The sequence below is a fragment of the Neofelis nebulosa genome, chromosome 6 (genome assembly GCF_028018385.1).
Source record: "Neofelis nebulosa isolate mNeoNeb1 chromosome 6, mNeoNeb1.pri, whole genome shotgun sequence".
Classification (NCBI taxonomy): Eukaryota; Metazoa; Chordata; class Mammalia; order Carnivora; family Felidae; genus Neofelis; species Neofelis nebulosa.
Genome location: NC_080787.1, coordinates 99,478,793 through 99,499,955, shown reverse-complemented (window position 1 = coordinate 99,499,955; position 21,163 = coordinate 99,478,793). Strand labels below are relative to the sequence as shown.

The 21,163-nt window shown below is 35.6% G+C and overlaps 1 protein-coding gene across 2 annotated transcripts in view; it reads left to right on the top strand.

Annotated features, from left to right (window-relative positions):
* ATG5 (autophagy related 5) overlaps positions 1-21,163 on the top strand; it is a 131,010-nt gene that overhangs the window by 8,303 nt on the left and 101,544 nt on the right. Inside the window, exons 2-3 of one of the 2 annotated variants that reach the window (XM_058734845.1) lie at positions 438-603; positions 12,575-12,702. In XM_058734845.1, coding sequence (XP_058590828.1) covers positions 496-603; positions 12,575-12,702 — 236 coding nt within the window. In that variant the 5' untranslated portion in view covers positions 438-495. Of the gene's footprint in view, positions 1-437; positions 604-12,574; positions 12,703-21,163 lie in introns of those variants that run through there. The other variant, XM_058734846.1, reaches the window with a different exon arrangement.

Sequence of the window (21,163 nt, the reverse complement as noted above, 5' to 3'; positions counted from 1 at the left end):
AAGAGTGAACTATCTGGACAGAGTAGGAGAAGTTGAATATATTAGGTGGGGCAAGGATAATTGTGGGGGTAATAGTTTAGAGTTGGACTATAAGAGACCATAAGATAGAAGACTTCACTTTAGGTGAGCAATAGACTCTCCTGGGACTTGAGAGAATGATACAAGTATAGCTTCACTTTGGCTGTGGTTCATTAGTTGCATAAGTTAGCATACATAATTGTGAACTGCTCACTTCTGTGATCCTTTTAAATAAATAATAGCTCTGCATTTAGAATTTGGTGTACTGATTTTGCATTCATTCTTAAGAATGCTGATCACACAAGTTTTTTGAAATGAAAAATCTTTATGGCATTCAGTTTTTTCCTAGAATCTTTGTTTTAGAGCAGGTTCATTTATCTTTGCAAGGATCTGACTAATGCTCTTCTTTTTATTTTCAGTGTGGCTTTGGGTGAAAAAAGAATTTAGCCTATATGCACTGCTTTACCCACTGGAAGAATGACAGATGACAAAGATGTGCTTCGAGATGTATGGTTTGGGCGAATTCCAACTTGCTTCACCCTGTATCAGGATGAGATAACTGAACGGGAGGCAGAACCATATTATGTAAGTATGTTGATGGTAGAAAATGGGATATCTAACTTTGTCCATTTTTGTAAATAAACTCTAAGAACCTAAAGGCTGTTATCCAACATTTTATATACAATTAGTACTTATTATGGAAAAAAATGAGAAAACACAGATCAACAAAGGGAAGGAAATAAAAAATTACCTCTAATCCTACTATCCAGAGGGAGGAAAAATCGCTGTTGATATGTTGCTGTGGGACCTTCCTGACATTCTTTTTTCATGAATAATATATGTATATAATTTGTGATAATGGAATCGTAAGTTATGTGCTGTAGGAGTTATTTTGAAAATAATAGGTTCAGATTTGATTCTTCTGTATTTAAGTGGCTCCAAGCAACTATCAAATTCTTTTTTATAGCTCAGTGAATATATAACATGTGTGTTTTCATCTGTGGATAAGCTAATATGTATTATATAAAACATATTTAATAACAGATTACTGTATGTAGACTTGTAGGTTTGAATTAGTGTCATTATCTGTTCTAAAAAAACAGTATCAAGTGTCTTCTGATTTTGGCCTGCTTTTTTTCCTTCTCTAAGCGCATGTATAATCCAAACATATGCATCTGTCAGTCAGAGATAATAATACTTTGCCTTTTTACAGAGTATTCAGGCCCTAAACAGCAAAGACGTTCTCAGTTGTCATTATTTTCGTTTTGTCGCAGATAGACAGAATATTGTGTACCTAGGGGGATCTGGAAAAGTGGAAATGTATTTGTGGTGTTGGACTTTCTTGTTTCACATGAGTAAAGCTTGCCCTTTGCTTTGTTTCTTGTCTGTGTGAGAGGTAGCACTGCTCCATAGCCTGCTCTAGCCATGGGAAGTCAGGCTGGTGGAGGAAGCCACTTAAGGAGCCAGCTCATTCACTATTTGGGTACAGGAGCGGTGTCATTTGCCTTTGTGTCTCCTCAGCATCTGGCATAGGTCATGCAAGTGGTGGTCACTCAGTGCGTGAAAACCTCATGCATTCATGTTGGGATTTTGTTTTATATTTCTCTGTGGGTTTTCTCACTGAATATCATTTCAGAGAAATCAGGCAGCTTTTTGTTACTAGTACTCAGCTTATCATAACTGAATATATGCATTTAAGTCATTTTAACTTTGGAAATCTTAACAGTTTTCTTTTCTGCCTTTAGAAGAACTTCCATAGTAAAAAAACAAAATGTGGTCACAGTTTATTTTTGGAAGAATTTCATTTGTTAGATGTATTTTTTTTTTTTTTTTTTTTGCTTCTTCTGTGATATGGGTTAGGATATCACTTATGTCTTATTTCCAAATTAGTTTCTGTTATTTTAATTCAAGCTCTTCACCTTAGGCAGCTTTCTAATAGTATCTAAACAAAGGAGTGTGTGTCTCATTGGTCAAAGTGGCAAAAATGAGAAATGTAATTTCAGTCTGTTTACTTTGAAATCAGAATATGATGGTTGACAGCATTCTGCAGTTAAAAAAATCTAAAGACTACAGTATTTCTCCTTCTTTGTATATGAATCTGTTAAAGATGAAAAGATTGTTGTGAGAGTAGAGTGTAAGTTGTTTTCCAACAGTTTCTAATTGAATTGAAAATGGCAGCAAGTATTGGGGATATCTGTAGGAGGAAGAAAATTGTTTTGTCTAATTGATAATTGGTTTTTTTAAATGTATTTTGCCCTAATTTTTCACCCAAAAGAAACTCATATAGTAATTATGATTATGTTTTTGAAAAGTGTTGGTTGACAGGCATATATACATTTTTTTTTTTTTTTTAATTTTTTTAACGTTTATTTATTTTTGGGACAGAGAGAGACAGAGCTTGAACAGGGGAGGGGCAGAGAGAGAGGGAGACACAGAATCGGAAACAGGCTCCAGGCTCTGAGCCATCAGCCCAGAGCCCGACGCGGGGCTCGAACTCACAGACTGCGAGATCGTGACCTGAGCTGTAGTCGGACGCTTAACCGACTGAGCCACCCAGGCGCCCCCAGGCATATATACATTTTAAACAAAAACTACAGTTGAAAATCATGTAGCATAATCTAGATTTTTCTCTTTAAATACATACATACTTAAGCATAAGTTAATACATATGGGAAGAAAATATACAAAAACATGGTTAGTCTTAGAATTATAGGTGAGAATGGCAGTGACAGTATGGTTTTAGTTCACGTGTTGTGGTTGTAAATTAAGCTTGAATATTTTTAATTGCTTTGGTTTATAATAATGATAATATTTTAAAGATCCTGGATAAAATGAGGTAAAAATACATAGCCTGAGGGCCAGTATACCTCTTTCCTAGACATTCTCAAAACTCAGGTGAGTGATATAACAGGATTGTTAGCATGGCCTGAAAAGTCCACTCATGTTGAAGTGGATGTGTGATAAGGATAGGTGAATGGGAATATACTTTGTTTTGTTTTGTTTTGTTTTATTATTTTTTTAAAGATTTTATTTTTAAGTAATCCCTATACCCAGTGTAGGTCTTGAACTACAACCCTGAGATCAAGAGTCGCATGCTCCGTGGACTGAGCCAGCCAGGCATCCCTACACTTTTCTTTTTATAACATTCATTCCTTATTTCTTAGAAACTAGATTTTAAATTATCTATTTCTACCACATTTATAAACTAAATTATTATTCAAAGAGTCTTTTCTATTAATGTTAAATATATTCCTGTTTATTTCTGCATTTTGATTTATTACCTCTGCATAAATCTCCTTTCAGCCTACATCCCGTATCTATGTCAGAGAATTATATATTTTGTGGGGAATATAATGAAGGAAATTTGTTGGAAACTAGGCAGTCTTTCATTCTGTTGTTGCTGTTGTATTCATTTAAACTGTTGCTTTTCGTTTAGATTAATATGAAAACATAATACTAATTTGCATTCATATTTTGTGACTTGTTACAAAAATCATGCAATTAGGCATATGGTCATAAATCTGAGTGGACTGTAAACATTACAGAGCAGTCCTTTTATGTTTCCTTAGTAAGCTTTCTCTGTTCTTCTCCTCTATTTCTCTGAGGTCTGACCTTATTTTTCACTCTTAAGAGGTGACCTCACTTCTTGATTTCTTAACCTTCTGTCACCAACTCTCCTAAACATACCTGCATTCACACATACTGACTTCTCCTTCTTGTTTTAATGGAAGAGGTGTTCTTCCTCCTAGGCAAGCCCTAGCCTTCTATCTGCTCTGGATCCCATCTGTAGTCTTCTCAGGAAGCTGGTGGTTTCTGATATTCTCCTACCTCTACCCCTGCCTTCTCTCTTTATTTTACTTTCAACTTCTACCTACTAGCTCCTTTTTTTGCAGCATTTATATTATGTTAAATCCTTCCTATCCTGAAACCACCTTCTGTTGACCCCATCTCTCTTTCAACCTTTTGCTTTCCCTTCACAGCCAGACTTAGGAAAAAGGTGGTCTGTACTCATTGTCTCCTTCCCACCTTCCACTTATCTTACTGTAATCACATTTTCGCACTACTCCAACAGAATTGTTCTTGATAAAGTCGCTGATGCCATCTTTTTTGTCAAACCTAGAGTCTGTTTTTGAATTTTCATTTGCTTGATCTCTCAGTGGTGTTTGCTATTGATTTGGATGTTTTCTCCACTTTGTGACATTGTTCTCTCTTGCTGTGCAGTGCCTCATAATCCTGGTTTTGCTTCTACTATTCTGGTTTGTTTTTGTTGTTGTTTTTTTTTTGGTCTCCTTTGCCAGATCTCTCTCCTTTGCTTCTTCCTTAATGTTGGCATTCCTTGGAACTTTGCTTTTTTTTTCCCCCTCCACTTCACTCTTTCCCCCCGGAGCCACCATTTTAATCTCTTGTTGAGCATTTTCATCTTGACAACTCCCAAGATTTTTCTCCTGAGTTCTGTTCCTATATGTCTGTCTGCTGTATATCCTCACTGAGATGTCTTGAAGACACTCAAACTTCGAGTGTTTGAAACTGGACTCATCGTCATTTCTTCCAGTAGCCTGGTCATCTGCCGTACTCCCTTCCTATTTGTGCAAGTAGATCTTTCACCCAGCTAATTAATTATTCTTACCAGTAATTAAGAAAGGACTCATCCTTTGTTGCTTCATTCTCTCATATCCCTGACATTCAGTTAGTAACTTAATCCATCTGATTTTACATCTCAAATATCTCTGAAATTTAGCCAGTTTCTTCCATACCCATTGCTACAGCCTAGTAGGACTACAATTTATTTTTTTTCTTCTTTAAGTTTATTTAAATTCCAGTTAGTTAACATATAGTATAATATTAGCTTCAGTTGTAGAATTTTGTGATTCATCACTTAACATACTACACCCAGTACTCATCACAAGTGCCCTCCTTAATCCCCATCACCCAGTTAACCCATCCCCCCGTCCACTCTCCCTCCAGCAACCCTCAGTTTGTTCTCTACAGTTAAGAGTCTGTTTTATGATTTGCCTCTCTCTTTTTTCCCCTCATGTTCATCTGTTTCATTTCTTAAATTCCATATAATGAGTGAAATCATATGCTATTTGTCTTTTTCTAATGGACTTATTTCGCTTAGCATAATACATTCAAGCTCAATCCATGTTGTTGCAGACGGCTAGTTTCGTTCTTTTTTGTGGCCGGGTAATAGTCCATTGTGTATGTATACCACATCTTTTTTATCTAGTCATCAGTTGATGGACATTTGGGTTCTTTACATACTTTGCTATTGTTGATAGCGCTGCTGTAGATATCAGGGTGCATGTGTCCCTTCGAATCAGTATTTTTGTAACTTTTGGGTAAATACCTGGTAGTGCAATTGCTGGGTTGCAGGGTAGTTCTATTTTTAACTTTTTGAGGACCCTCCATACTGTTTTCCAGAGTGGCTGCACCAGTTTGCATTTCCACCAACAGTGTAAGTGTATTCTCCTTTTTCTGCATTCTTGCCAACACTTGTTGTTTCCTGTGTTGTTAATTTTACCTATTCTGACAGATGTGAGGTGATCTCTTATTGTAGTTTTGATTTGTATTTCCCTGATGATGTGATGTTGAGCATCTTTTCATGTGTCTGTTGGCCATCTGGATGTCTTCTTTGAAAAAATGTCTATTATGTCTTCTGTACATTTTTTAAGTAGGTTATTTGTATTTTGGGTATTGAGTTTGATGAGTTCGTTATAGATTTTGGATACTATCCCTTTATCAGTTACGTCATTTGCAAATATCTTTTCGCATTCCAAAGGTTGCCTCGTAGTCTTGTTGTTTCCTTCACTGTACAGAAGCTTTTTATTTTGATGAATGAAGTCCCAAAAGTTTATTTTTGCTTTTGTTTCCCTTACCTCAGGAGACGTATCTAGTAAGAATTTGCTATGGCTGACATCAGAGAGGTTGCTGCCTGTGTTCTCTAGGATTTTGATGGTTTCTTGTCTCACGTTTAGGTCTTTCATTCATTTTGATAATGAGTTTTTAAAAAATGGTTATTTATTTATTTTTGAGAGAGAGAGTGCACAAGCAGGGGAGGGGCAGAGAGAGAGGGAGACACAGAATCCGAAGCAAGGCTCCAGGCTCTGAGCTGTCAGTGCAGAGCCCAACGCGGGGCTCGAACTCAAGAACCATGAATTCATGAGCCAAGCCGAAGTTGGACGCTTAACCTTAGACTGAGCCACCCAGGTGCCCCTTTCATTCATTTTGAATTTATTTTCATGTGTGGTGTAAGAAAGTTGTCCAGTTTCATCCTTTTGCATGTCACTACCCAGTTTTCTCCGCACCATTTGGTGAAGAGACAGTCTTTTTTTTCCCATTGTATATTCTTTCCTGCTTCTAAAAGATTAGTTGACCCTGTAGTTGTGGGTCCGTTTCTGGGTTTTCTATTCTGTTCCACTGATCTGTGTGTCTGTTTTGGTGCCAATGCTGTACCGTCTTGATCACTATTGCTTTGTAATGTAAGTTGAAGTCTGGAATCATGATGCCTCTGGCTTTTATTTTCTTTTTCAAGATTGCTTTGGCTATTCTGGGTCTTTTGTGGTTCCATATAAATTTTAGGATTGTTCTAGCTCTGTGAAAAATGTGGTGGTATTTTGATAGGGATTGCATTAAATGTGTAGATTGCTTTGGGTAGTATAGACATTTTAACAGTGTTCTTCCATTCCATGAGCTTGGGATGCTTTTCCATTTCTTTGTGTCCTCAGTTTCTTTCACAAGTGTTCTATAGTTTTCACAGTACAGATCTTTTACCTCTTTGGTTAGATTTATTCCTAGGTGTCTTGTGGTTTTTGATGCAGTTGCAAATGGGATCGATTTCTTGATTTCTCTTTCTGCTGCTTCATTATTGGTGTATAGAAAAGCCACAGATTTCTGTACATTGATTTTATATACTGCGACTTTACTGAATTCATGTATCAGTTCTAGCAATTTTTTGGTGGAGTCTTTCAGGTTTTTACATAGAGTATCATGTTGTCTGCAAATAGTGAAAGTTTGATTTCTTCCTTAATGGTTTGGATGCCTTTTATTTCTTTTTGTTTTCTGATTGCTGAGGCTAAGACTTCAAGGACTGTGTTAAATAACAATTGTGAGAGTGGACATCCCTGTCTAGTTCCTGACCGTAGAGGAAAAGCTCTCAGTTTTTCTCCATTGAGGATGATATTAGCTGTGGGTTTTTCATATATGGCCTTTATGATGTTGAGATATGTTCCCTATATCTCTACTTTGTTGAGGATTTTTATTAAGAATGGTTGCTGTCCTTTGTCAGGTGCTTTTTCTGCATCTAAGGAGAAGATCGTGTGGTTCTTACCCTTTCTTTTATTAATGTGGTGTATCACGATTGATTTGTGAATATCGAACCACCCTTGCAGCCCAGGAATAAATCCCATTCGATTATGGTGAGTGATTCTTTTAATGTACTTTTGGATTCGATTTGTTGAGAACAGACCACCATTTAAAAACTGATGGGATTTGATAATACTAATTTCCCTGTTTCATTCTTGCCCTCTTTCCATTTTTCAGTTTTTAGTTGGAATAAAACCTTTAGTAGCCTTTCCTCATTTTAAGATCCTTCCTGTAGTTTATCTGGTCCCTTCCTTATTCAGTACTCTGCTGTCTCAACCCTCTCTATTCCTGTCATATTCAACTTCTTATGGTTCCTCCAGTGTGCCAATCTTTGTCTTCTCATATTCACTTTATGGCTTCTTGTATTTCCTCTGTCTGGAATAAGCAGCAGTATCTCCTACTCCTACTCACAGCCGGACATTCACAGCACTCATGTTTGGTTCACTCCTGTTTACCTTCTGGCTGTTGCCTAAACATAGTTTCCTGTTATGGCTTCCCATAAGCCCCTAGATGAAGTTAAATTCCTTTGCTACTTTGTCTTGTAGCACTCTTTCCTTCCTCCTTGCATTCATCACATTTGTAATTTTGTTTTTGCTGACCATCTATCTAGCCTGTTAGTGCTGTGGGAGGAACTCTTGTCTCGTTCAGTGCTCTGTCTTCATTGTCTGGTGTGATGCCTCATGCATTGAAATGGAACAGAATTCTAGTATATTTTAATTCTACTTTTGTTCTAGGTAAATAAGCCTCTAATTTTATAACTGAAAATTGTTGGACAAAATAGGATTTGGCACAAATAAATAATATTGCAGCTACCTTTTTCAAAAACATAAGTAATCTGTACACCTATTCCTGTATTCCTTGCAAGCTGTAATGAATCACTTGTGTAATACTCACTGAGTACTTGATAGTGCTACGTGAGGAATAAGAGAATGATGGATTGATGCCATGTAGCTGACAGTTTCCCTAGAGAGGGATAATCCTTTTCATATTAAAAGAAGTTAACCTCAAAGACATTAATTAAAGTGAAATAAGCCAGACGCAAAAGGACAAATATTTTATGGTTCCACTTAGGCAAGGTACCTAGAATAGCCCAATTCAAAGAAACAAGTTAGGAAAGTGATTCCCAAGGGCCCGGGGAAGAGAAGAATAGGGGAGTTACTGTTTCATTGATACAGAATTTGAGTTTGGGCTGATGAAAAATTCTTAAGATGGAGAGTGGTGATGGTTGCACAACAGTGTGAATGTATTTAATGCCAATGAACTATACACTGAAAAATGGCTAAAATGGCAAATTTTATGCAAGATATATTTTACCACAATTAAAAAAAAAAGTAAACCAATGAAATACACCTAAGAAAATCAGTGAATGTTACAATCTGGATATAGAAGACAGGATTATGTTATTTTACTGGTTTTTTTTTTTTTTTCATTTTTTTAAATGTTTATTTTTGAAAAAGAGAGAGAGAGAGAGAGACAGAGTACGAGTGCAGGAGGGGGAAAGAGAGAGGGAGACAGAGAACCTGAAGCAGGCTTCAGGTTTTGAGCTGTCAGCACAGAGCCCAACACGGGGCTCGAACCCATGAACCGTGAGATCACGACCCGGGCCGAAGTTGGACGCTTAACCAACTAGTCACCCAGGCGCCCCTTTATTTTTACTTACTTAAATATATACCAGATAAGTTGTATCTATACTTACTCTAATATAGCCATTCTCAAATCTTAGTGTCATTTTTTAGTGCTGCTGTAGATATTTATACTAGTTACAGATTACTCCCATAGACCAATTTAGAAAAGAAGATTCCAAGTACATTTCGGTATAGATTCTGTCTTAAGAATGGGAATTCTTTATTAATTATCATTTTGGCTTTTTGTTACTTAACCTTTGGGATCTGTGTTTCATTCAGCAAATATATATAGTGTGCCTATTGTATAAAGCAGGCACTATTTTGGGCATTTGGAATGTAGCAGTGGACAGAACAAAAATCCCTGTATTATTGGAGCTTACATTCTAATACTCCTCATTCCTTATGTAAAGAAGTTTTCATTTCATGAAAATCATTTGTGAATTTTTCAGTAACTTTGAACCCTAGGCATGTGGTATGACACCCCAAAATCAGGAGATGATATCCGTGCTCATTAGTCCTGATGTGTTTTCTTTTCTTATAATATCCATAGGTTAATATTCTCTACAGAATTTATTATTATTTAATTACAACAGACATTTTAAATTAAAAGTTTTGGATTTACTAGTATAAAGCTTATTAGACTAATAGATTACAGTTGATTCTTACACAGGTTTGAACTGTGTGGGTCCACTTATATGCTGATCTGTTTTACAGTTCAGTGTTGTAAATGTATTTTCTCTATGATTTTAATAACATTTTCTTAGCCTTCTTTATTTATTATAAGACTATATAATACATATAACATACAAAATATCTTGTTATTTGACTGTTTATGTTATTGGTAAGGCTTCCAGTCAAGAGACTATTAGTAGTTTAAGTTTTTGAGGAGACAAAAGTTATACATGGATTTTGAACCATGTGGGGGTTGACACCCCTAACTCCCACGTTGTTCAAGGGTCAATTCTGTACTTATTTATTTAAAAAAAATGGCTAATTTATTATGCTATTTTAATTTCTTAGAGATGCCCACATTACATTTGTATTTGATTCTGTGATTTCTGATTTTAATGAATCTTTTCTTTGCCATTTCTTTGGTAGAGTATGATTCTGCAAGTTGTTTAAACTGCATATAAAATAGACTTGATAATTTCCTGTAAAACAACTAGTGTTTTTTCTTACATACTGTATTCATTTCCTTTTTCTTTTCTTCCCTAATCCACATTCTAGTTGTTTCTTTATAAAAGAGGAACTTAACATTTTGTTGAATCCACATTGCTATCCAAAAGCTTAGTTCTAGTATCAACAAGTACCTTCCGTTCCATCCTGGAGCATGCCAGCTACCTCCTACCCCCTGTACCCTGTTGTCCCTAGGACCACTGTCATATTCTCTTACCCAGTTGGGGCTTGTTATCTTGATTTTCTGTGATTAAATATTAGTTCCCTTAACCAGAGTATTTCTCTTTGTATGTATTCCCCAGCCCAGTAGTTCTACTTGATTTACTAACCAAAAGACAACTTTTTCACTTAATTAATTAATTAATTAATTTGTTTTCTTGAGAGAGAGTGTGTACATGTGCTCACAAGCAGGGGAGGGGCAGAGGAAGAGGAAGAGAGAGAATCTTAAGCAGGCTCCACATCTCCTGAGGTTGAGATCATGACCTTAGCCAAAATCGAGAGTCAGATGCTTAACTGACTGAGCCACCTGGGCACCCCCAAAAGACATAACTGAATAAACAGCATGAAAAATGCTGCAGAATTAGCCTGTCAAAAGCAGCTGAAAGAGAATAACAATACAATTTTACCAGCAAAAGACAGAAGCTTAGAAAGTAAGAAATGGCTAGAGTATCTACTACAAAGGAGGGAAAAACATAAATTTTTGCCACTTTACTCCTTTAACAAATTTTTTTTTTTTTAACATTCATTCCTTTTTTGAGAGACAGAGTGTGAGTGGGGGAAGGACAGAGAGAGAGGGAGACACAAAATCCAAAGCAGGCTCCAGGCTCCAAGCTGTCAGCATAGAGTATGATACAGGGCTCAAACTCACAAACCGTGAGATCATGACCTGAGCTGAAGTTGGATGCTTAATGACTGAGCCACCGAGGCGCCCCAGCCACTTTCCTCCTTTTATCCACTTGTGTGTTCTTCTTTATAAAAATTCTAACCAATTTTCTTACATACTCTCATGTTTTCTTTCTGGGTATCTTTGGTGGGGGAAAAACAATGATGGCCATTATAACTATGCTGGTTGAAGGTTTACCTAGCCCAATATTCCCTCCCAGACTTTTCTTTCTCCAAAGTCCAAGTAGCCCCAGGCTCTGTGAAGACAGGATTGAAGGAGTTGATGGACAGTGGCAGGATCACCAGTCTACCGGCATTACATCTTAAGCTTGTGTCTTATTGCACTTCAAAGCTTTAGGGGTGCCTGGGTGGCTCAGTTGGTTAAGCATTGGACTTTGGCTCAGGTCATGATCCCATGGGTTCCTGGGTTCGTGCCCTGCATCGTGCTCTGTGCTGACAGCTCAGAACTTGGAGCCTGCCTCAGATTCTGTCTCCCCCTCTCTCTCTGCCCCTCCCCTGATTGCATGCTCTCTCTCTCTCTCTCTCTCTCTCTGTCTCTCAAAAATAAACATTAAAAAAAATTAAAGATTTAAATGTGTAGCTCAATAATCATCTTTAACTTATTTTTCTCCTTCAGTTTTTTGATTAGTAGTAACCAAAATCTGTCTGACTGATTTCCAGACCTTTCTCACTTTTCCATTCCTTCATGCCCATCTCCTCATGTGATGTTTCCTTAACAGATTTCCAGTCTATAATCTTACCTTCTTTAAGTCTTTTATGTACAAACTGCTGGAATATTCCTCAAATACTGTTTCTCATTGTGCCATCCTTTTATTCATGCTATCATAGTGGGCCCCTCTTGTTCATTAAATGACCTTCTGTTTGACCTTTAAAGGCCTGTCTGTTGCTGCAACGAAGTATTTTTGTAAGTACTTCTTATGAATTTTTTTTTTTTTGCCTTTATTTTAGCCTCATATAGAAGAGGACAGATTATATCTTTGTCTTGGTGTTCTTCATTGCGAGTAACTTAATACACAGTAGATTGTCAAAACATGATGGACAAATTGAGAAGTCCTGATTGATAAGTCAAGATGTACATTAGGACTGAGTTGATTATCTTCTCAGAACAGTTTAATTAACTCAGGTGAATCATATTAATTTTTAAGTTAAATTTAATAGAAGTAAGAAGCATCCTAAATAGCATGACATCTGATTACATTGTATTTTTATTTGGAGAAAAGTATTACAGAAAGATTGTATGTAGATTGATTTGTGTTGTTTATTCTAGGTACTTATACTATAAGCTGTACTTTAAGTAATGACAAGAAATTTTAAAAGTTATTAACCGTTAGCCTATAAAGGGTTTGCTAAAAAAGCAGTTGACTTTGTGTGGAATATTCAAAATAATGCAAAGAACATGGCTGTTTTTCCTTAAGATTCAAAAACCTATTTAGTATATACATTTTAAAAAAAATAGTAAATAAATACGGTTTTACAAATTTTCATTTCAGTTGCTTTTGCCAAGAGTAAGTTATTTGACGTTGGTAACTGACAAAGTGAAAAAGCACTTTCAGAAGGTTATGAGACAAGAAGACATTAGTGAGATATGGTTTGAATATGAAGGCACACCACTGAAATGGTGAGTGAATTTTTCTGCATTTTTAAGCATTGAGTATATGCTAGCTTTAAGAAGGTATAGTGCCCTCTAGCAATTTTGAAAAAGTTATATAAAGAAATAAATCACTAGCCTAGCTCATATAATACAGTGCATTTTATTCAAATATTTTACTGAAAATATTTCTTCCTTCTGTTGGATGCATGGGAGACTGGACACATTTGTATATATTTTCAACAGTAGATTTTTCTATAGCATAATAGTAGTGTATTTGGTTATGCGGTTGTTGTTTTTTTTTTTTTTCCTTTCTTCAGATACATTTAAGACTACCCTAAGAATGTCACTCTGTGACAGTATTCAATTTTGGTTCTATTTCCAAAGTTTTTATAATAGATCTTTATATGCACATGATTACCTAAAATGGCATCTTTCCAACCGATTGCCACATTTAGTTGATCACTGTGCCAATATGCACATTTTATCTAGCCTTGGTTTAGTATTTAAAATATATTGATTTTCTTTTTATGTGAAAAATAATTTTGATATTATATCATTCTGAAGAAACATATTGAAAATCCTAAATCTGGGCTTATCCATGTACAGATGATGTATTTTGTGCTTCCTCTGTTACTGTAGGGAGTTTTGTAAATTGTGCTTCCAAAAATATTTAATGAAACTGGAGAAATTATAGAGAGAGGCATATAAAAAAAAAGGTTCAAGGTATGCTGGGATATAGGTGTTGAAATGCTGCCATATGAATGTAGTTGAATGAAAAGATAATAGACTGAGTCAAGACTCGAAGGAAATATGAAACGTATAAATAGGTTAAAAGTAGACTTGGATTCTGAATCTCGGAGTATTAAAATGAAGAGTTTAAAAAGAGTCTTACAAAAAAGGAAGCTAGTAGATGTTTAATAAGTGCAGTTGACTTAAATACAAGCATTACTTAGAAATAAGGAGTGAACTTTTGGAATTTACCTTGTGTTGATGAATTCCCACGAGTGAATAGATTTCTCATGATGGTTTAGAAACCTACAAGGTGACTTTGCATTGGGTTATGGGTCACGTCTCCAACTTTTTGAGGCAATTCTGGGAAAGGATGACACAGTTCTTTATAGCATTCATTTTTTAGTAAAAACCGTACTGATGCGCTTCATAGTCATATATCAGACTCATTATGACTCTTGACTAGTTCTAGATCTCAGACAGCACAGATAAGTCCATGTTTTCTGTTTCTTTTTATTTCTCAGAATTGGAGGTTTTGGAATGGGAAGGTGGCTTAAAAGAAGTGTAAGAGGAGCAAGGATCAGGAGAGTAGAGGGAAAGGAAGGAGGGAGAAAGATTGTGGCTGAGTAGCAATAGGATATATCTATATTCTTGGCAGTTCTATCTGTATTATAGTTGGGTATTGAAGTTACATTGCTTTATGTGTATTAGTTGCATACACATTATTGTAAGAATCCATGTGACTGACACTAGGCTTTTCAATTTTATCATTGTAAAGTAGGGCTTCTCAATAACAGCCCTGTTGACATTTTGACCCAGATAATTTTTTGTTGTAGAAGGGCTATCCTATACATTGTGGGATTTTTAGCAGCAGCCTTGACCTCTGCCTACCAGTGCTAGTAATATTCCCTCTAGTCATGATTATAAAAAATGTTGCCAAATGTCCCGGGGTGGAGGGGTACAAAACCACCCCTAAATGAGAAACTCTGAAAATGATGGGAAACCTCAATTTAACTTTTATAAGTAAATGAGTGCTTAGTCATCATCCTTCAGCTGCTTTTTAATCCATCCTTTATGGTGGTTGTTTTTGTATTTGATAGGATTTGTATTCTACACATTTGTATTCTGTATCAGTAAATAATGTTTGGACCCATTTCTCCCTGTTACTATGGAGTAATGATCTTGGCTTAAATATATCATGTCCTTACTTTGTCAGGATTTATCCCTTCTGAAAGTCTTTTATTAAAGAGTAAAATTAAAATTAGTTTTACTTTTAGAGAGCTTATATGAAAGTAACTGTGGTCACATATCTTCATTGTAGGTTTTGGGGTGATAACTTTTTATTATGCGTGATGTCACTCTCATAGTTATATGTCTTGTTGTAAGCTCATTGTGTTTAATGGCTTTTGTTAAAACTCTGCCTTTAGTGCAGTAGTCCCCCTTTATCCTGCGGTTTTGCTTCCATAGTTTCACTTACCCTCAGTCAGCCGTGGTCTGGAAGCAGGTGATCTCCTCTGACGTATTGTCGGAAGGTGGTCAGTAGTAGCCTTACGCCGTGCCATAATGCATATGTCATTCACCTCACATCATCTCATCACGTAGGCATTTTATCATCTCACATCATCACAAGAAGAGCAGTGAGTACAGTACAGTAAGATATTTTGACGGACCACTTCATGTAACTTTTATTATAACTTATTGTAATTGTTCTATTATGTTATTGTTGTTAGTCCCTTACTGTGCCTAATTTATAAATGAAACTTTATCATAGGTACATATAGGAAAAAATGTAAAATGTGTTGAGTTTGGTACTATCTGTGGTTTCAGGCACCTGCTGGGGCAGTCTCGGAATATATCCCCTACAGATATTGGGGGACTAACTACCATATTGTTAGGTACTCCATGTATTTGAGGAAGCAATAGCTTCCAGAGGTGTGAATGTAACCTAGGACCTCTGGGCTAAGTCTTGACCTTTTTCTCTTTTTCCTCCTAACTATTGCAGTTTTCTTCCACATTAAAGGAGTTATCTTCCCTGTGTTAAAGGAGTCATAGGCTATCAATGTCTGGCATTTAAGCAGTGGGCTTCATATAGGATAATCATATAGGGAAGCAGCTACCACTGAAGTTTTGTAGGACTTGGACTTTTGAGACCATGCAAGTGTCTTAAAGAGTAGAAGAACATGTATTTGAGTAGGATGATAACATCTTTCTTATACCTGATTCTTTGGAGTTTTAAATAAAGTCAAGTGAGAAAAAAATCAAACACAAGATAATTCATAAAAGAAGGAAGAAAGAGCATAAATTGATACTCTTTCTTACTCTAGAAGTCCTATTCATATTTATTGTTATGATTGTTTAAATATCTGCACGAGATACTTCAGTATGGGCTTTCAGTACCTTAAGTAGCAGTACGTAAGAGGTGCTAAGTAAATGTTCACTGCATGAATGAATCTAAATTAAATTAGTCTCTTCTTTTTATTGAGAAAATGAGGCTCCAATCAATAAAATAACGTGCTCAAATGAGTGAGTAGAATCAGATTTTGAGTTCTCAGTTCAGGGCTCTTTCTACCACACCTGCTGATATTCTGTTTGCTAGTTTTTGTTTTTTTTTTTTTTTAATTCTGTATGTTCTCTCTGCATTGCTTATGTTAATTGTCCATCTTAGAATAGAAAGATATTTAAGAGCAGTGGTATACACATAATGAATACTTAGGATATTGTTGATTTATAGAGAGAATCCGAGGGGTCTTTATTTGATTAGTGTTTTATCCTCTACAGTCCTTTGTTTTAAAAATTACATGGCAGGTGGAAAGTGCTGATCTAACTCAAATGTAAGGATCTTTTTTTTTTTTTTTTTTTTTAAGAGTGATTTGAGTTGATTAGTCAGCAGAGGGTGCTCTAACATTGCATTTTAAAAGGTGAAGTTTCTTTTTACCATAAATCAAGTGTCCAAAGTTTGTATTTGTTGCTTTTGTATTAGACTTATTTTAAGAGAACAGTTTCTGGTTCTTCAAAAGGATACTTTGTTTGTATACCCTAATATTGGTTAGATCTTAGGCCTTCAGTATAAGTTTTAGAAAAAGTTTTCCTTTCTTATTATCTTAGGTAAACTGACTTATTTTCGGGACTGATTGTTGAAAGTAAGAAGTTGAAACTACCTTTTGAATAAAAAAAAAAAGCGGCACTGATTTTGATCTTAAACATAAACGGAATGACCCAGAATTTAATACTATATCTGTGTGGTTTCAGAAGTAAATTTTAACAAAATGACATCTTAATCATAAACACTGTGCAGGCTTTTCTCTCTTATGGATAGTCATTTTTCTAAGGTTTTGAACTTCTAAAATTTTATACATTATTTTGTAAACTTGAATTTTGAAATGTGGCTTACTGAGCATTTTAGACATTTAGTATCCCCTTGGTTATTTTTGTAATTTTTCATGCATAAGAATAGGTTTAGAAAGCTGTGAAACACAGTGCTAGTCTACAGTTGTTTGTTCCATAGATGAAGCAGGGCAAAATTTATTGTAATCATTAATGTACATTTGAGTTGTGCCCTTTTTTATTCAATGAAATATCCTGTTTCTAGTGAATCACTGTAACAGACTTATGAATAGGCTGCATTTATTTCAGTGACATGGAGTAGGATGACAGTTCTTTAGTATATGGGGAAGCTTTCTTTTGCTGCTGATGTTAGAAGACTGCTTTATTATCCCACTGCAGATGTTTAGACTACTGTGAGCACCCTTGGCTGACTTAGGAACATATCCGTTATTGCTATACATGTGGCCAGTATGTGTGTATGTATTTTAGCAGTAATGAAAGGGTGAAGAAGAAACAGCTTATGCAAAGAATAATGAAAATATTACTCATTTTGAGAGATTGAATTTAGAAAAGACTAGATCAGTTTAAGGAAGAGAAAGAAAATGAATAAAATGTGAAAAATAGACCTCACAGTAACTTCTGGCACAGTCAGTTGTTATGGGGCGGTAGATGGAACCTTTACTGTTGGCTCTCTTCTGGGATATATTCCAGGTTCATATCCTCACCGCTTCCTTTTCTGTTAAATTTAGGTTAGATTGGCAGGAGTAGCAACATAACAGATAAATGGCTACATTATGATTTACTTATAGTTATGGCTTATGTGGTTTCTGTGTTGTGGGTTAGCAGCCTCCTGACAAAACTATGTAGAATATCTATTTAGAGGAGTTGTACAAATTAGTGCTTTTGAAACCCTTGATGTAAATCAGATTATAGTGTAAGAGAAATTCAGTACCTTTAATTTTTGCCAGTTCTGTTTTTGGTTATAGATTTTCTTGCATATTAGTAAACTCATCAGAAATAAGCAGTCTTGGAACCAGTTAATTCAGATAGTATATTTGTTTGGAGTTGGTATCCTTGCATCAAAATCATTCTGACATAAACACCTGCTTTGAGCCGTATATAAGCTGTAGATGTTGACCGGACAGTATAAGGAAGTAAATAGTTTTTTTGGTGCAGTTTTATTTTTAAGGAGTGTTATAGGGTAGTTATTAGCTATTACATTTAGAATGCTTTTATATTAATACTTTACATACATTTATATTTAAATATAAGTGTTAGGAACCATAATATTTAAATTTCATCCTAATATTTATCAGGATAAAGAGTCTTCATTTACCATCTGAAGAAGTGAACTTAGATAGATAGAGTCTTCATTTACCATCTGAGGAAGTGAACTTAGATACACAGACAGACATATGTTTAAGTTATTTTATAAATAACTTAGAGACGAATAAAGGAATAGTGAATGACAACTTTATTAGAGATTTTAAGAAGTATTTAAATACAGCAAATTCAGATTTTCACTCCGTATTTTCCTGGTTTTGAAGGTACAGATACCTGAAATGGGCAGTGTCTTCTGAATGCAACTAACTACTCATTTGTTGTCATGTAAATAGACCTCTTAGAGGTTCTGGCTTATTGGTACTTTACAGCAATGCTTAAAGAAGTTTTTAAAACTTCTGACAGATCATGATTTTGTTGTAAAACTTGTGTTTACATTAGTAAATGCCAATTCGAATGATCAATACTTTTTCATTTCTACGTCATATGATTCCTTCCTGTCATCTTTGGTACAAATCTGCCTTTAGCACTTACCTGCTTCCTATCAGGTAAATTGCAGTGCACAAATAGCATACAAGATGTAAAAATACCATCACACATCTTTTTAGCAAAATGATTCAGATTCTTGTCATAAAATATTGTATAATGGAATTCTTGCTGTTGAACGACTAAGTGGATAAGAATGCCATCTCTTTAGAAATATATTGTTCAAAAACAGATGAACATAGGGGAAGGGAAGGAAAAATAAAATAATATAAAAACAGAGAAGGAGGCAAACCAGAAGAGACTCTAAAATACAAAGAGCAAACTGAGGGTTGCTGGAGGGGAGGTAGGTGGGAGGATGGGCTAAATGAGTGATGGGTATTAAGGGGGCACTTGTTGGGATGAGTGTTATATGTAAGTTGCTGAATCACTAAATTCTCCTAAAACCAACACTACACCATATGTTAACTAACTTGAATTTTAAAAATATGTGTCTATCTATATAAGTATATACATACATATATATATAACCAAAAAAAATACATTGTTCATTAATTAGTTTTTGAATTCTGTAAAATTCGCCTAGAATATCATCTAATGACTCATAATCTGAGATTTCACTTAAATGATCAGTTTTACGGTCTAAAGTCTAAAGTACTGCTGTCTTTTTGTAAAAATCATCTGATTTATCGGATGATTGCATAACATCTTCCCTTGTCAGTGTTTCCTCTCTTTCCCACTATGCATGGAAAACAAGACATTTTTTTGCTTTCAGCTGTGTTAATGATACCTAAAAGCAGATGGGGTCTGGATCCTTACTTTATGCTTTCTTGAAATATGATATTCTAGGTGAAACAGTGAGAAAATGGAAGGATGCATTATTGTATCATCCTTCTAGGCATGCCATTATTCTTCCAAATTGCTACTATTTTAGTCTTTTTTATCTTTAAAGCATAGATGGGAATAATTGATGAATAATGAAATAATTCCTAAAATGATGAAATAGAATTCCTAGAATAGAACTAACAGAGGTCTCTTTTGTAAAAATACAAAGCATTATATAGAGCTCATACAATTTAAGAAGTTCAGAGAGGGGGCGCCTGGGTGGCTTAGTCAGTTAAGCGGCCGACTTCAGCTCAGGTCACGATCTCGCGGTCCGTGAGTTCGAGCCCCGCGTCAGGCTCTGGGCTGATGGCTCAGAGCCTGGAGCCTGCTTCCGATTCTGTGTCTCCCTCTCTCTCTGCCCCTCCCCCTGTTCATGCTCTGTCTCTCTCTGTCTCAAAAATAAATAAAAAACGTTAAAAAAAAATTAAAAAAAAAAAGTTCAGAGAGAAGGATGAGAATTGGATAGAATCTATAACTTTTCTATAAAGCAGCATTTTTATTTTGTTTTTTTAATTATTATTTTTATTTTAGTTTTTGGCAGGCTAGGGCTTTTTTTTTTTCCTTTTTTTCTTTTTTCCCCTTCCATGGCTTCTGAAATGTTTCTGAAGGAAACGTTCTATTATTTAGGTAATCCAGAATTTCCTTCAGTACTCATATTTGGTTATGAAAGATTTGTGTTAGATGCGAACTTTCAAATAGAGACGTTCGAGGGTGTTATTAAGAGATATAACACATATGTGACTAAAACTACCTACTGTTTTATTTTACTAGCAGGGCATTTATTCTAAATTATTTCTAAATAAATACATGATCTCTAGTAATTGATGACTTTTTCACAATTATGTTGTGTAGATGTAAGCAAACATAACTAGTATTAGTTAATATTTGAATCTTGGTTAGGCAATGTATTGGGTCACCATTTTGAGAGGAATTAGATGTATTTCCAAATTTTTCAGCTTTTAAATCTAGGCATAACTCACTGACATTCAAAGGACAGAACCGTATAGGATACCAGCTAGTCGTGTTTTTGCTTTTTTGGGGAGTATTATTTAATTCTATTTCATTATTTAAGCCACTTTAGATTCTTTGAAAGGATGATTTTAAAAATAAGGTTTGTTGAAATCTGCAAGGTTTGTATTATTAACCTTGTATTTATTGCTAAATAATTTGCTTCACTGTGAATAAAGTTATATTAGGAAATGTTCTCTTATTTAGAAGTCCAGAATATATTTTTTCTTATTAAAAAAATTTTTTTTAATGTTTATTTTTGAGAGAGAGAAAGAGACAGAACGTGAGCCGGGCAGAGTGAGAGGGAGACACAGAATCAGAAGCAGGCTCCAGGCTCTAAGCTGTCAGCACAGAGCCCGATGGCGGGGCTCAAACTCATGAGCCTTAGAGCTGAGAGATCATGACCTGAACTGAAGTCAGCCGCTTAACTGACTGAGACACCCAGGTGCCCCATAGAATTTATTTTAAAAAGGGGAACCTGGGTAGCTCAATCGGTTGAGCGTCTGACTTCGGCTCAGGTCATGATCTCACAGTTCGTGGGTTTGAGCCCTGCGTTGAGCTCTGTGCTGACAGCTCAGAGCCTGGAGCCTGTTTCAGATTCTCTCTCTCTCTCTCTCTCTCTCTCTCTCTCTCTCTCTCTGTGTGTGTGTGTGTGTGTGTGTGTGTCTCTCTGCCCCTCCCGTGCTCACGCTCTGTTTCTGTCTCAAAAATAAACATTAAAAAAAAACCCACTTTAGTTTGAGGGTGCAGAAAAATATTCAGTGACTTTGGAAAATGT